This window comes from Arvicola amphibius, chromosome X (genome assembly GCF_903992535.2).
Source record: "Arvicola amphibius chromosome X, mArvAmp1.2, whole genome shotgun sequence".
NCBI classification, from domain to species: Eukaryota; Metazoa; Chordata; class Mammalia; order Rodentia; family Cricetidae; genus Arvicola; species Arvicola amphibius.
The window spans coordinates 82,483,554-82,499,835 of NC_052065.1; the positions used below are offsets into that span (position 1 = coordinate 82,483,554).

The window sequence follows — 16,282 nt, forward strand, 5'->3', positions numbered from 1 at the left end:
ATCTATAATGAAGTCATTATGTTCAGGGTTTTAAGACTCTACGAAATGACATTCTTAATCTGAACCACTCCCGAATTGGTAAATTTTGAAAAGATTTGGGTTTTGGGTTAGGCATGCTCAACTGATAAAGTGAATGCAAATATTATAAAATCCAACAGACTGTGAAATACACCTGTTCCAAAGCAGTTAAGATAAAATACCTTGAACTTGTATTATGTTTTAGCTAGCAATTCTCAAGCCTGGTGAGTTGGAGTGCCGTCTTCAATAATAGAAGTGTCCAAGACTCTGTTCAGTTACTAGATACATAAAGAATATTCTAATTAACAGTATTTGACACAAGAATGAAAGAAAAGAACAAGAATCATTTCAAAAATGGTGTAGCTAATGAATTAGCATGCCACAATTTAATGGATATTGTTGGAAGGTACATAGCTCAGAGGTCAGACATACACAGAGTATACATAGACTACACATAGTATATATAGTAAGTAGTATGATTTATGTGTTCTCATGTTCTTAATCCTTTTCCTTGCTCTTCTACTTCGGCAGAGGGGTACAAAGGTGCTGCCAGATGGAGGCTACACAGACAATGGGTTTGCAGCACTTCAGAGGAGCCCTAAGCTTAGAAAATCCCTAACTATTATAATGGACTGAAAGCAAAGCTACATAGCATTTGCCCTGGAGGAACATATAATTTGTTTTGTAAAGCAGACAAACCTACCATTTACCTTAGATAGAAGCTCTGTGTCCTATAAAATATTGCTATAAAAATAGACTTTAAAAATATGTAAAATTGTGCAAAGCCCATAGAGAGTTCTTTCACATAAGTATATGCTAGCCATCGGGGAATAGTTTTGCTCAAAAGCATAGCAGAGAATATTAATTTACCTAGTGTTTATTTTAATCCATAGCATCTACAAACACTTTGGGGGAAATAAGTCAATACCACATAGGTCAGCTTTAGTGCTCAAAACTGAGCTTCACTGTCTACTGAATGACAAATACCGTGGGAACCATGAAGCAGAAGGCGTCACCCACGCCTTTCAGTTTATCAGATGATAAGCTGTTCACAGAGTCCTGAAACTTTACACAGCCCACCTAGCTCCTTGGTGTACTCTGTAACTAATTGTGTTATGAAAGACTATAAAGTGAACTCTGCATTGTTACTTCTCAACCATGCCCACACATAATCATTTTAATGACTAAAAAGCATTACAAAATTCTCTTGGTATTTCTTTATTCAGTAAAATAGGTACTGCATGTTGTAAAAAAAAAAACCACTTTTTGTGTGTTTAATGTTTTTCATTTACAATAAAAAGGAACACATTTCTCCCTTGACTTGACTCCATATACAGTAAAAAGTTACTCACTACTAATTACATGTAAATAAGAATCCATGGTTATATTAACTTGAAAATTCTAAGTGAACTGTCAACTTCACACAATTAAATCACAGACCAAATTTCACTGAAATTCATTCAAAACAAAAGGTAATGTCTTCCAAGTGACCATATTGGTTTCCATTTTGTTTGAGGAAGCAATGTAAATTGGTCCTGTGATTATATTTGCAAAACTTAGATCTGTCCTGTTAAGGTTAGACATTTTATGAAAATCACGTTTAAAGTTAGCACGGAGTGAATGAAACTGTAATGGACTACATTTCTTCCCTTTGATAAGCACAAGATGTTTGTAAAGAACTGTTCTTGCTGTTTCTGTTGCTGGTATATATATATTCTCAACAGAAGCAGAGAAGCAGAAACAGTATCACCACGGGAGGTGAGTTCCTGGTAGTTAGAGGAAAATCTTTGATAGTACAATGGTTTGTGGCATAGATAAACATTGCATAACATGAATAGATAAGCAGTCATTCCATGACTTTGCATTTTAAGAGGGATGAACTTCAGAGAAAATATGTATTAAAATGTCCCACAAGAAAGGAAGGAAATGATAATGACAAATAGATGAGAAACATTCTATAACATAGTATTTCAATAAATGTCAGGTAGCATATAGCTAAGTTAAACAAAAAGATTTATTTTTGCCATCTTTGTGTTTATATTCCACATTTTTAGTCTAATCAAAATATACCATTAAAAATTTTAATGTAACAATACCCATAAATAAAATTTTGTTTTCATCTAATTTATGTATACCGTTTTGTATTCTGCTCTGATCACTTGTTTATACCTCCTCAAGTTTTTACAGTCTTTATAATTACCATTTTCCTACAAGCACATGAAGCTCACTTGCATCGTTACTCTCTTGTTTGTGCTTTAGCTGTGATGACTTCTTCTCAGTCTTTATACTTCTCCTTTTCCTGGTTAAATGTTGCAGTCCAGATGCTGAGAAGGACACTATGTGTATAGAAGTGCTTTCTGTGAAAGTGAAAGCAAGCAGACCTGAGTTTGAATACCCAGAGCTCATATCAAAGCAATCCACAGTAAATTAAGCGCCTTTAATCCTAGCACTTCTATGCTGCGATGGGAAGCAAAGATGATAGGCAAATCCCCCAAAGCTCTAGTGAAAGCAAGCCTCTTGTCAAATGGGGTCAAGGGAAACACGCACAACAACAAAGAGAATTTGTCTGCAATAAGTTGTAAAGTGACACGTGAGGTCCTGTTCTGGCTTGCATATGTATGCTATGGCATCCACACACTCACCCTTCGACATACACACAATGGGGGACATTATTGGAGCTCTTCACATAGGTCCTCGGGTTTTCCAAAACCTATTTATTCCTGATTATCCAGACTCCTTTCCTGCTTAACCTTCTCTACCCCCAGCCAAATCTTAGTGATTCTATTGATAATTTCCAAATACATGGCCTCTCCATTCCTTCTTCTCCTGTTTTTTGTTACTTAGATAAATGGGGTATGTTCTTAGACATTTTTCTACCTCCTTTTGTGCAATGATGCGATATGGCAAGCCTCTATAAAACACAAGATTGATCATGTAACATGGCTTCCTATAGCCTTTATTCATACTGCCCAATATAGTGGCCACAGACCACATGTGCTTGAATTCCAGCTAATCAGAATTAAAGTGTACAAAAGGAAATATGCACTAGATTTCTATATCAAGTATATTATTATTTTAAATATATTATCTTTAATATGAATGATTTGGGTTCATATTTAGGTTCCTTTATATACCATCTGTGTGATGTCTTAGTTTTCTTATTCCCATCTGAAAAGGCATAAGGAATTTAAAGCATCTAATACTTAATTTATTATCCTAGTCACATTCCATCCATACTGAGCTATTTAACTACTTTGTTCCTCTTTTCTTTCTTTTGGCAATATTGAGTGATGATCCAAATATGTCATCGATCTTAATGTTTAAAAACAGCCCTCTTTCTCTAATCACAGGGAATACTCCTTCCACTACATTTTCATCAGATACTGTTTTTGAGAACCTCTGTGTCTCCTTTCCATTTTTACTCAATATCCAGTCCTAGGTAGCTTATTTTTAAAGGATAAATAATTATAACATTAAAGAAGTTTCCACTCAAATGAAGAGTGTAGTGCTTCTAGCTTGTTCTTATCCTATTAGAAAAATTTTTCCTGTAACATAATTCTGCCTACTTGAGGCACAGTAGGATTTTAGTTTAGCCTTAGACTGGAATGGGAGATATTTTCTCACTCACCATCCATTCTTGTCTTATCCTTCCTACCTACAAATGTCCCATATTCCAGACCCATACAGTTAGCTCAAAGGGTCCACCTAGTGAGAGTTCTTTTGAAGAGTTAGGTAATTTGGCATAGAAAGTTTAGGTCCCTGTAACATTCCTGTCAACTGACACTTTGTTCTAAATAAAGTTACGGATATCCATTATAAATACTGTTATGGATATCAGGCCTGTGCTTGATGGCCAGAGTTGTGAAAGGTAAGAGTAAAGTGTAATGTCATAAACATTTCTGTTATGGAATTCCATGAGCATCCTTTGAGTACTCCCCATCCTCATTTCTAATAGCTCTTTCCCATAAGAAAAGCCTTGAGGCACACACCAGCATTCTAAAAAGCAAATGAGACTTTTTGGCTGATGTTTCTCAATATAAAATGTGGCCTTTCAGATGATGTGGTCACCTTTCCTTTATAGAATGTCAGCATTTCAAAATGAGTAAAGGATATGGATTGGGTAAGAATTGAATGCAAATGTGTTTTGCAAACAGTGCCTTTTGAGATCATCGCAGATGATGGTGGGGTGCTGAAGGTATTAATACAATCAGTATTTAACCTTGTGTACCTCTGCTTCATCAAATCACGCCCTGAACATTGATTGCATTAAGCCAGGTCAGTGGTTTCTTGCTTAGGAATATCTTAGAAGAATCTTAACAGGAAGGCTGCAGTAGCTGATCAGCTACTATTTATTTGCATACTGAGTGTGTCATCAATAATACAAAAGACAAGGTCTTTAAGTTGAAAGAACAGTGGGATTGGCATGAATTTTGTTTAATGGCGCGTAATAAGCAAAGTAGTCTATGATGCCAGAAATTGACAGGACCCATTATGTTAAAACAGATATATGTCTTTAATTTAAGGGGATTATGTAAATCTGACAGGAGTTTTTCCCTTTATTTTCCTGTAGTTTAACTTTAATTGCCGTAAGATTAATTCTGATTTCTCTCGTCCTCCAGAGGGTGATGAGACCGGAGTGATGGATAATCTTCTGGAAGCCCTACAGTCAGGTGCAGCATTCAGAGACCGCAGAAAGCGAATTCCAAGGAATCCAGGTAAGACCACTCTAGCTGCCATAGTCTGGAAATGTGAATGTTCTACACCAAGTTCCTCTTTCAAAAAAGGAAGAGTAAACTTTGTCAGGAAGATGTTTTTTCTCAGCTGATCTCAGTTGGTATGTGGAATCTGTGTAAACCCCTAGTGTAATAAGTTTGCAAGTTTTAACCCTGTAAATGTACTATAAAATAATCATGTGTTTTGAAAGCCTCAGAAATAAGGAATCCCACTGTGTTTAATATTAAATATTTTAATTGTTGTTTTATGAGCATGAGGCTTGGGTAGAAGGTGATTAAAAACATAAGTGTAATTAGCTTGTTTCTACAGCTCATTTTTAGTTTTCACTATAATGTATGGCCCATTATTGTTGTTAATAATGGAAGACTCGCCATGATCCTCAAAAATCAGCAAGTAATGGGATAATTGTCTTTTGTTGGTGGTGTTTTTTAGGTTTTTTTCTTTTTGTATTTTATTAGGAACAGATAAAGTTATACTATAAAAGATGGTCTCAATGGGTAAATACATAAATGAAGCAAGACAAGTGGAACTAAACACTCATGTTTCTCTGTTTAGATAGTGTGGGTGGGGTAAATAGTAACTCTTCTCGGGATAATCCAGATTAGTTTGTCTGACCACGTTCTCGAAGATGATCACTTCCTCATATATTCCCTTCATATCTTTCTTGATCGAAAAGAAAGAAAGGTAGGCATATTAATTTGGTTTCCCTTTTGTGAGCTACAAAGCTATTTGGACAAATAATGAAAAAATAAAAGTAATACTAAATATAGAAATGCTACTTAATTAAATTGGTATAATTGACTAAACTAGCCTATACCCCCCCAAAATATTCTGTGCTTGAATTTAAAGTTATTGTATGTAAATGGAATAGAAATTGGTAGCCACTGAAACTCAACAAATTGAAAGAGTGGTACTCAATGTTGAGTTGTTCATAAAAGCTTTGGGCAATAGTGAGAAAAAATAGCTGAAGCCCATTAAGTTATACTCATCTTTTTCTTGTTTGAGAAAAGTTCTTGTTTGGGTTATGGTTAATGTTCCATGTTTACACTTCACGGAAGGCTTATAGAGATAGCTTAAAGTGAAGGTTTGATTGAGAGGAGAAAAGTGTTTTGATTGGAAGGTGATACTGCTTTATGTATATAAAGTCATTAAAGATGCCCTCTAATGGTTTTGTCAAACTTGACAAAAGACTTTTTAAAAATATGTTTATATGTTCATAATAAAATTTTAACGTCATATTATATGACGAAAGGCTAAAAGAAATGCCTACTGACATGTAGAAAGCAGTCATTCCATCGTGATCTTCCATTTCTCTGTGTCTCCCTGCTCTCAGAGGTTTCTTCCATCCATTAAAAGTAGCACTGAAATAATTTTTTAAGCAGTATATTTCTCTTCTAAGAAACTTAATAAAGTTTCTAAATTAAAGCATGTTATTCTGGACCATCAAAAGGTGTCATTATCTTCTAGTATATTCTAAACCTACTCATTTGCTAAAAGTCTCATACCTCATACTGAGCCCAGAGAGCCTATATGAGACAGAGAGGTCATTCATTCAATGGGTTTTCTGGACGTTTGACACTCAAGGGACTACAGTGTTGTCAACTGTGAAACACCAGGAATATCCTCACTAACACTGTAATTATATTAATTTCAAGTAATCTAAATTGTGATTCCCTTTGTTTTATAGATAGATTGCCCATAAAAGCAAATGGAGTTAAAAAGTAGTCCATTTATGTCTCTGGTAGTCATTTCTAGAGGCAACAGCCAAAGCAGACATCCTGAGTTAAAAACTAGAGGGGTTTTAGAGCGAAAATTAATCATAAGCCAACAACCTCCCCCAAAAAAAGAAAAGAAAAAAAGAAAGAAAGGAAGGAAGGAAGGAAGGAAGGAAGGAAGGAAGGAAGGAAGAAAGAAAGAAAGAAAGAAAGAAAGAAAGAAAGAAAGAAAGAAAGAAAGAAAGAAAGAAAAAAGGAAAAAACCTTCCTATCTCTCTCTGGAAGCAGAGCTAGAGACTTCTGCAGGTTTCTTAGTTGCATGGTTTGGTTCCATTCCATTATCCCTTTTGTTTGATATTCTCAAATTTTCCTCCATTCTACACTGGAATTCTTAACGCTTTAGCATAACTGACACGCCAATAGGATAAGATAAAAGCAGAAAAGCAAAACTATGAAGAATACTAATTGGCCAAGGAAAGAAAAGTTTGAAAAGACAGCCCAGCTCCCAAAATAGCCACCTCAAAATACAGCCAACTGACCAGAAGCAGTGAAAATGTATCATTCTGCCATTCAGCTTGTTGTCTTCACTATCACTGCTTACAGATGGAATTACTACATGCAAACTCAGAGCTCTCCCACTGACATTTTCAATGCACAATTGTTTTCAACCTCATGCTTAAACAAGTGAGGTACTAGAAAATCGAAGTGTTGCTAAATTATATTAGTTGCTTAAATTACCAGTCTTTACCATGGAACCTGCTATCTGTCACACAGAGAGACACACAAAGAGCATCAAAGGCAAATAAGGCATTCCCAACTATTGCCTCTGGTCCAGTCAACTGAGTGTACCTGAGTATGCCATTTTTCTTTGGAACACTGTTCTAGTTTGTTTCCGGTTGCTGTGATAAAACACCATGATCAAAAGCAACTTGGGAAGGAGGAGTTTTATTTTATTTTAAATGTTACAATGAACCACCAAGGGAAGCCAAAACAGGAACTCAAGGCAGGAACTGGGATCCTGGGCAGGTGTGGCACTTCCCACAGTGGCCTGAACACTCATATCAATTAGAAATAAAGGAAATACCCCACAAACATAATCACAGACCAATTTGACAATATGGCATTCTCCCAATTGTGACTCTGTCAAATAATATTGACCTGAGTCAAGTTGATAGCAGAAGTACTATGGGATATTTTATGGTAGATTCTCATATCACAAATTTTACTAAAAATATCAATAAATAGTATGATGGAAGCTCCAACAAGTCAGACTACACGAAGGCAACAGATAACTACTTGGATTGTACTGATACCCACTGCCTGAATAGTAACCCATATCGTAGGCTTTGCTGATATAAACTCAGGTTAGGAAGTGAGTCCTAAATATTCATTAATTTGTTGTACATCTGTTCCATGAAAAATACTGTGCCAGACATGATAGGAGATGCAGAAATAAATAAGATAAGATTACCTTAGTTATAAAACCCTTGTATCTTCTATGAAAGATAAAAAGCACAGGAAGATTACAGAATAATGCAAAAGGGATTAGGTATTAAACAAGAGGCATTAATAACATATTATCTGGGGACTGGAAAGATGGTGCAGCGCTTAATTAACTGCCCTTCCAGAGGTCCTGCATTCAATTCCCAGAAACCATATGGTAACTCGCAACTGTCTATAGTGGGATCTAATGCCCAGTTCTGCCCTAAAGTTGTACATGCAGATAGAGAACTCATATTCTTAAAATAAATAAATAAATCTTTAAAACAGTATACTATGTGAATTTAGAGGAAGAAGATAGTACAGCTTCTTGGATATATCAGAAAAATAATCATAGAAGAAAAGTATTGACGAATGAGTAGGGGTTGTAGCAGTGGAAGTTGGAGGTGAGGGTCATGGCTGCAGTAAAATGAAATGTCATAAAGAAAAACATAGAAACAAGAAACAGCAAAGCCTTTTTCACAATAGCAATCAATGTAGTATAGAAACCAGAAGGGATATAAAAAGCATAAAAATAGGGGAAAACTCTGAAAAATAAGTTAGTGCCACATTATAAGGGGCTGGAGTCAGAGATTAATGTATTAACATGAAATTCTTTAGACAGTGGAAATGTAAAGTTTTTAAGCAATCGGAACATGATCAATGGGATGCATCAGCACATGTAAATTACATGAGACTATCACATACATACAAAGAAAGAGACACTTGCCTTTAAGAGCTTTGTATTGCCTTCTTCTTAAAGGAGATCCTCCCTCAGCATCTGAGCAGATGGCTTAGGAAAGTGCTTACCATGCAAGTTGAGGATTTAACTTTGGATTTCCAACATCCATGGAAAAGCTGGGTGCAGTGACTTGTGCTTGTAAACATATATGTTTGGAGATATGGACACAGGAGGATCTCAGAGACCTGCTGGGCAGCCAGTCTAGCTGAACTGGATTGGTGAACTCCAGGTTCAGTGAGAGACCTTATCAGGGGCATGCGAGCTGACTCATTGCGTCAGGGTGTCTTTAGTCAAGCCTGGTAAGTTGAGTTCTGTCCTTAGGCCTGCATGAAAGAAGGAAACAAATGATGCCTATAGTTGTCCTTTGACCTCCACACTTGTGCTGCAGCATTCATGCAAACCTCCCCACACACAAACACACAAAATAAATAAGGAAAATAGTGATGAATTCTTTAAATAGAAAGGAAAGAGACACCCTGTGGGGGGTAGGGAGAGACACCCAATATTGACCTCTGACCTCCACATGTATGTGTATGCATACACACGCACACACACACGTACACACTTTTCCAAACATGTACCCACACATATAAAATAAATACTTAAGAATATTTTTCAGTATTATAACAGAACTGTGAGGAAATATTAAAATTATAAGAACAGATAGTATGACTTCAACTGTAAAGTTTCACAAATGCCACCTTAGTACCATATACATGTTTAGGTACTGTACCTGTAAAGCCAAATAGGATACTTGCCTTGACTCGCACACATACCTTTTATAAAAACAAGACTGTAGTCTTTTATAATGAAGATAAGAATAGTGTATCTGTGTGACATAGGAGTTAAAGAAATTTCCTTCAACCTCTTTCATTTCTCCTTTGTGTCCCTAGAATATGGCACTTTTTTTCTGCAGGTTTAGTGCATAGAAGAACCATCTTGTTTTTCCTTAACTTATACTTAATTAAGTATAGACTTATCAATTAAAATTGGCTTAATCTTTTCTTGACCCTTTTTGTTACTTCATTTATTATAACACTTAATTTTATTGTATTTGCAATTCACTTTGGAGATAATTACCCATCAGTATTCCTGATTTTTTTCCTAATAAGGTCAAGCATAAGCTTTTGAGGAAAAATAAGAATGTAGAGCAAGACATCACATAAATGAAAAACATACTTAAAATAAAAATATACAACTCCACATAGGTTTTTATTATTAAATAGCAAGAGAAATCTAGACCTGGCTTCTCTGCTTCAGCCAAACCAACAACTTCTTTCCCTGTCTATTGTAAATAAACATAAGTAGGCATCTCTGCAATAGGTAGATATCTACTATAGCTCCTTTTGTTATGACTAGATTTAAATATATTTTTTGACAATAATACTCACAAGAGAAAAAATGTGAAGGAATGAAACCTAGGAACAGAGTGAATATATTGGCTTCAGAAGAGCATAGAGCCACCAAGAAAACTGCATTTGAAACAATAAGAAATTCAGGAGATACTCACTCTTAGTTTTTATATATCAGTAAGATAACAGTATAAATGAGAAGCTATAATTTACCATTTGGGAATAGATAGGGGGAGTAAGTGACAGTGTTATATATAGCATAGGAAGAAACCAACTCTGTTAGAGAAAAACTACTTCTAAATAAAGCTCACATTTTCTCCATCCTCCCTGCTTCATATACATACATGTTTTGCTGGTTCTGCCTCCTTGTATGCACTCAGCACTTCAGCTGTGGAAAGGAGTCTCAGAAGTATTTCCTGAAGTTTTCAGGAGCCACTTCATAAACAAAAGTTGCATGCAGTACTCTTTCCCTTGTAACATGCATATCCCACGCCTGCTGCTTGCTATAGCAGCTGGGATACTCATACACGGCCCTCATGATGTCAAAGCTTCATGGTCATCATGGATGAAGTGAGGGCAGGATACCTCTCTCTTCTGTAATTGTACTTCACTGTTGTGCCTAGTAGCACTGTTTATAACATAGAGAATTTAGGAGAAACAACATTGTGTTTGATTCACAGCCCTTCTCATCAGATGTGACCCCAATAGGCAAGTTCCAAAGACAAACCTGTGACACATATCATGTAGCACTTGGTAGTACCCCAATAGGCAAGTTCCAAAGAAAAACCTGTGACACATATCATGTAGCACTTGGTAGCACCCTTATTCCCTGATAACTAAACTCTTAGGAATGTTGTGTTTCATGCTTTAGTATTGCTAGGTCAAGATTGTTATTCATTCTGAGCTCTTTCTCCCTCAAGATGACCCCTATCCCCTGAAGTTCATTGTTCTCTATTTTATAAATGGTAGAATATTACATTAGCGTAAGAACCCTATTTAGTGTGTAGCATACTATGATCTTGTGCTTTACATTAAAATTCTAATAAAAGTAAAATAATTGTACTATGTAGTTTTATGTCAACTTGACACAAGCTAGAGTCATCAGAGAGGAAGGAGCCTCAGTTGAGGAAATGCTTCCATGAGATCTAGCTATAAGGCATTTTCTCTGAGAACCAGCTGTATGGTATTTTCTTAATTAGTGACCAATGGGGGAGGGACCAACCCATTGTAGGTGGTGCCATCCCTGGGCTGGTAGTCCTGAGTTCTATAAGAAAGCAGGCTGTGCAAGCCATGTGAGCAAGCCAGTAAGCATCACTCCTTCATGGCCTCAGCATCAGCTCCTGCCTCCAGGTTCCTGCGCTGTTTGAATTCCTGTCCATCCTTCAATGATGAATAGCATTGTGGAAGTATAAACTGAATAAATCCTTTCCTCCCCAACTTGCTTTTAGGTCATGGTGTTTCATTGCAGTAATAGAAACCCAAAATAAGACAACAACCACCTAGGAAACAAAAGTATAGCATTCATCCAAGTAGTATTTAGTAATCAGCTACTAGGAACCAGCCAGTAGTGTTAAGCTCTTAGAGTACATACCACAAGATGGAGACTGAGCCTGTGGAGACATTTCAGTTTCCGATCATAACATTGAGTTTGAAAGCACCCAAAACCATAGTAATGCCCCAATAATTTTTTTATAAAAGGATTTAACTATCAGGAATTTATTGGTAACCTTAAACCTTAAAAAATTATTTAAAGCATGTGTTGAAGGGGCATGTCAAGAATGAAGTGGGATTTTGAGATAGAATAGATTGCAGATTGCAGTAAGTTCCAAAATGCTATTAATTTTAAGTCCAAGTACTTAAGATTCATTTTTTGGCACTCCATATAAATCATAAAATGAAATATATGCTTATATTCATTGTATAATATTTGCTTTTCTTAGGTTCATTTTATTTTATAACTCAATGAAAACTATATGTTACCTATGGTACACACATGTATTGATTAAGAGATTTAGTTTTGCATTTATGATGCTAGAAATAGAGCATTACTGTGTGGTCTGTTTTGATCATTCTTTGACCACTATTGAACAAGTTGAGCACAGACCATTTCTGCCTGATTTATATGCAGAACTGTTCTAAGCAAGCACTAATGATGGTCTCTACAGAAATTTCAATCACTTTTAGCTTGTCTATTCTAATGCAATACAATCTTCTATGCTGCACATTTCTTTATTGTTGATCTCTGTAAGACAGTAGGAGATAAGCTCCATGCAACATGATTTTTATGAGAATATGGATATAGCAGTTGTTCTTTAGATACTGAAGTATGGGATAAGTTATTATACAGCAATAAATTCTTCTTGGTCGCTTTACCTCCATATCAACAATTCACAGTCAGACTAACATTGAGGAGCTAAATTCACAAGACCACATGCATATTTACATACCTTTCATTTGGGAATAAAATAGTTGGATATATGTGAAATCAGTCTAGTATAAGCAGTCGTAAATGCTGACACTGACAAAATGTTCATCGACTGAGCACCTAAAACTTCTAGAAAACCAAATGCTTAAAAATATTCTAAAATCAGTGGCCCTGATTATGGGCTCATTTTCATCTGGTTTGGTTTCATGTGTTTAGTTTTGTTTTGTTTGGCACAGGGTCTCCCTGTGTCACAACTCCTTAACTTGATGTTTGAACTTCTGTAATGCTAGGAATACTGTCCCGTGTCTCCATGCACAGCTGACGGAAGCTTTTAAGGCTATTACCAGTGTCAACTTTCTTTAAAATAGCGATGATGCTATATGTTAAAAATTGCTACAAGGAGTATAGTCATATTTTGCTTTAAAAGATGGAAATTTACTTTTAGCCTGTAGTGGTGAACTCATTGTGGTATATGCTCTTGAGAACTGCTTGTTGAATACTTAACAATAATAAGAAAAATGCTCAACCCACCAGAATGTCTCTTTGATATAGCTAAAACTGTTTCTGAAGTTTGAAATTTAGGCATGAAGGAAATAGAAATATGAATCTAAAGCACTATGAATGGAATTCGATGAAAGCAGGGTTTATTTTAAGGGGGAACTTGAATGTCTCCTCTGTGGGGTAGCTTCATATGACCTTTCTATTCAGTAATGTTTAATCTCAACAAGTGAAGAAATGCAGTGACACTCTATTTTTTTTCTCCATCTCCTCCCCTCCTCCTCCCCCTTCCCTCCCCTCCCTTCCACCCATACCCCCACTCCCTCCCTCTCCTGGCCAAAGAGCCATCAGGGTTCCCTTCACTATGTTAAGTCCAAGGTCCTCCCAACTCCCCCTAAGTCCAGGAAGGTGAGCAACCAAACTGACAAGGTTCACAGTGAGCCCGTCCATGCTGTAGAGTCCAAGCCCATCGCCGTTGTCCTTGGTTTCTCAGTCCTCCTCCACCGTCAGCCACATTCAGAGAGTCCGGTTTGGTCCCCTGTTCCATCAGTCCCATTCCAACTGGACTTGGTGGTCTCCTGTTAGTTCTGTCCCACCGTCTCAATGGGTGAACGCACCCCTCACGGTCCTGACTTGTTGCTCATGATCTGACGCTCTATTTTTTTAAGGCTGAACCTAACTCTATGCCATTACTCATATCCATTGTGCTTGAATTTGACTTTCACCTGATTGTTATCCTCAAATCACAGTTTGTTCCACAAAATTACTAAACAGCATCGGAAGAAACAAATTAAAACTAGAATGACAGTTACACCCTTTTGTTTCAGCTTTACTATCTTCTCATCATTTTTTGTCAGTCTGCCCTCTAAGACCAATAAGTAAACTGAAGAAGTAGTGAGTCTTTAGAGGTGACATTGAGAAATTAATTCTGTTTTCTGCATTCTCACTAAATTACTCAGGAGAACAGCCCTTTCTGAAGTTTCAGGGGTTTTAATCTGGTGTCTAGGCACATTCTAAGGATTTAAACTGTTTGTTTAAAGGCCTTCTGGAATCTAAGATGGTATTTTCCCTTTCCACTTGGGAAGATGTTAACTTGAGATTTCAGATTTAGTGGCCTATTCTGATGTTTGTCTAGTGTAGACGTGGTACACTATAGGTAAGCAGTATAGTACTCTCTGGGCAGAGAACGAGGAACTTTTTTCATACATTATTTACAACTCTGCAGTGCTGTCAGGGAGGCAAGGTATATTCTGGACACAAAGAAATGAAAAACTAAAACAAAACAAAGCATAAGGTTTTCACAGTTGTTGGAAAAGCTAATGTTACCATGCATTAATTTCTTCTGTATTGAAAAATTATAATGAATACTTGCTCTTTAGTAGACTTTATTACTATTAATCAAAAGTAAACATTTAGTTTGGTTCCTAATCAAATGATTGATAAATTATCGTCAAATATGTGGAGCAACCCTATATTAAGCAGTGTGATTCTATATGAATAATCCAGTATTGATTTTACATATGTTTCAGACAACATGTAAATTGTGTATATCTTTAATACCTGAAGTGATATGGTTACAAAAATGATGGTACTTCATAGATAATATTTTATATGTTGCTTGGTCAGCATATCAACAGATGGTTAGGGTCAAACATAAACATTATTGAGCTTTTCTAAGAAGAAAAAAATACTTAAAAACTACTGTGTATGTGTAGATTCTTATTTTTGTGTGCAAATTTCAATTACCTTTTTTTCACTTTTTTATGTGCATTGGTGTTCTGACTATATGTCTGTGTGAGAGTGGAGGATTCCCTGGAACTGAAGTTACAGACTGTTGTGAGCTACCATGTGGGTGCTGGAAATTGAACCTGTGACTTTTGGAAGAACAGCTAGTCCTCTTAACTGCTGAGCCCATCTCTCCAATCCCTTGAATTAGCTCTTATTCACTAATAGCAAACACTAAGAGCCATAATTAATGGTCCTAAGAACCCTAACATGGAAGACCCAGGAGATGCCCATACTTAGTGATGGAATATAACAGATTATCAAATAATGGGCCAAAACAAAAAATAAATTTAAAAATGCAATTCCAACATAGTGAGATTTTAGGAAAATATTAGAAATAATAAATTGTTGAATTCAAGTGGGATATGGTCCAAGAAGGACACATGAAAAGTCTAATATTCCCATCTGGCAATTTAAATATTTTTCCAGTTGCCATAAATAGTATTGATCAATTTGCATGTCTTATTTACAATGGAAACTTCCTAGTAGAGAAAGGTGCAAGGCACAGTACAGTGTTAAGGTCAAGTTGATTGCTCTCTGCACAGACCTGTGTATTATGCATTATTCTTAGGCTTACATATTCAATACTTTATGCTTCCTGTGCTTTGAACTCTTGGACCCTTGTACACTTGCCCTCTTTGCAGATGCTGCAGTAGAACAGTTCTATTTTCATGCTTTCTCTTTCACAAAGCCATTCCTCGTCTCCATTTTCTCAATCTGATATTCTACAAAATGACCATGAACTTAAAAAAGAAAAAGAAAAATCAGAGGAATCTAGTTATGTCAGCATTATTTGCTCTTTGGAGCCTATTTTATTTCTCTTAAGTCTTCCCATTCAGTCCTTTAGAAGAGAGGTGAGAATGACAATATATAATGTTAAAAATAAATCTCTTACTTCTTGCAAAATTATCCTGATTTGGGTGGCAGGAATGAAAATAATTCCACATCTGTCACCATGCTCAAAAATCAAGTCCAAGTGGATCAGAGACCTCAACATACAGCCAGCCACACTGAACCTCATAGAACAGAAAGTGGGAAGTACATTTGAACTCACTGGCACAGGAGACCACTTCCTAAATATAACCCCAGCAGCAGACACTGAGAGAAGCAATTAATAAACGGACCTCCTGAAACTGAAAAGCTTCTGTAAAGTAAAGGACATGGTCAATAAAACAAAATGACAGCCTACAGAATGGGAAAAGATCTTCACTAACCCCACATGAGACAGAGGTCTAATCTGCAAAATATACAAAGAAATCAAGAAATTTGTCATAAAAAAAAAAAAAAACAAATAATCAAATAAAAAATGAAGTATAGACCCAAACAGAGAAGTCTTAACAGAGGAATCTAAAATGGCTGAAAGACACTTAAGGAAATGTTCAACATCCTTAGTCATCGGAGAAATGCAAATCAAAACAACTCTGAGATTCCATCTTACACCTGTAAGAATGGCTGAGATAAAAAAAAACTGATGACAACTTATGCTGGAGAGGATGTGGAGTAAGGGAACACTCGTGCATTGCTGGTGGGAGTA

The 16,282-nt window shown here is 36.2% G+C and overlaps 1 protein-coding gene across 1 annotated transcript in view; it reads left to right on the plus strand.

Annotated features, from left to right (window-relative positions):
- The window catches only part of Diaph2 (diaphanous related formin 2), a 778,808-nt gene that overhangs the window by 631,156 nt on the left and 131,370 nt on the right, over window positions 1–16,282 (plus strand). Inside the window, exon 26 of the mRNA XM_038316977.1 lies at window positions 4,638–4,733. Coding sequence (XP_038172905.1) covers window positions 4,638–4,733 — 96 coding nt within the window. The remainder of the gene's footprint in view (window positions 1–4,637; window positions 4,734–16,282) is intronic.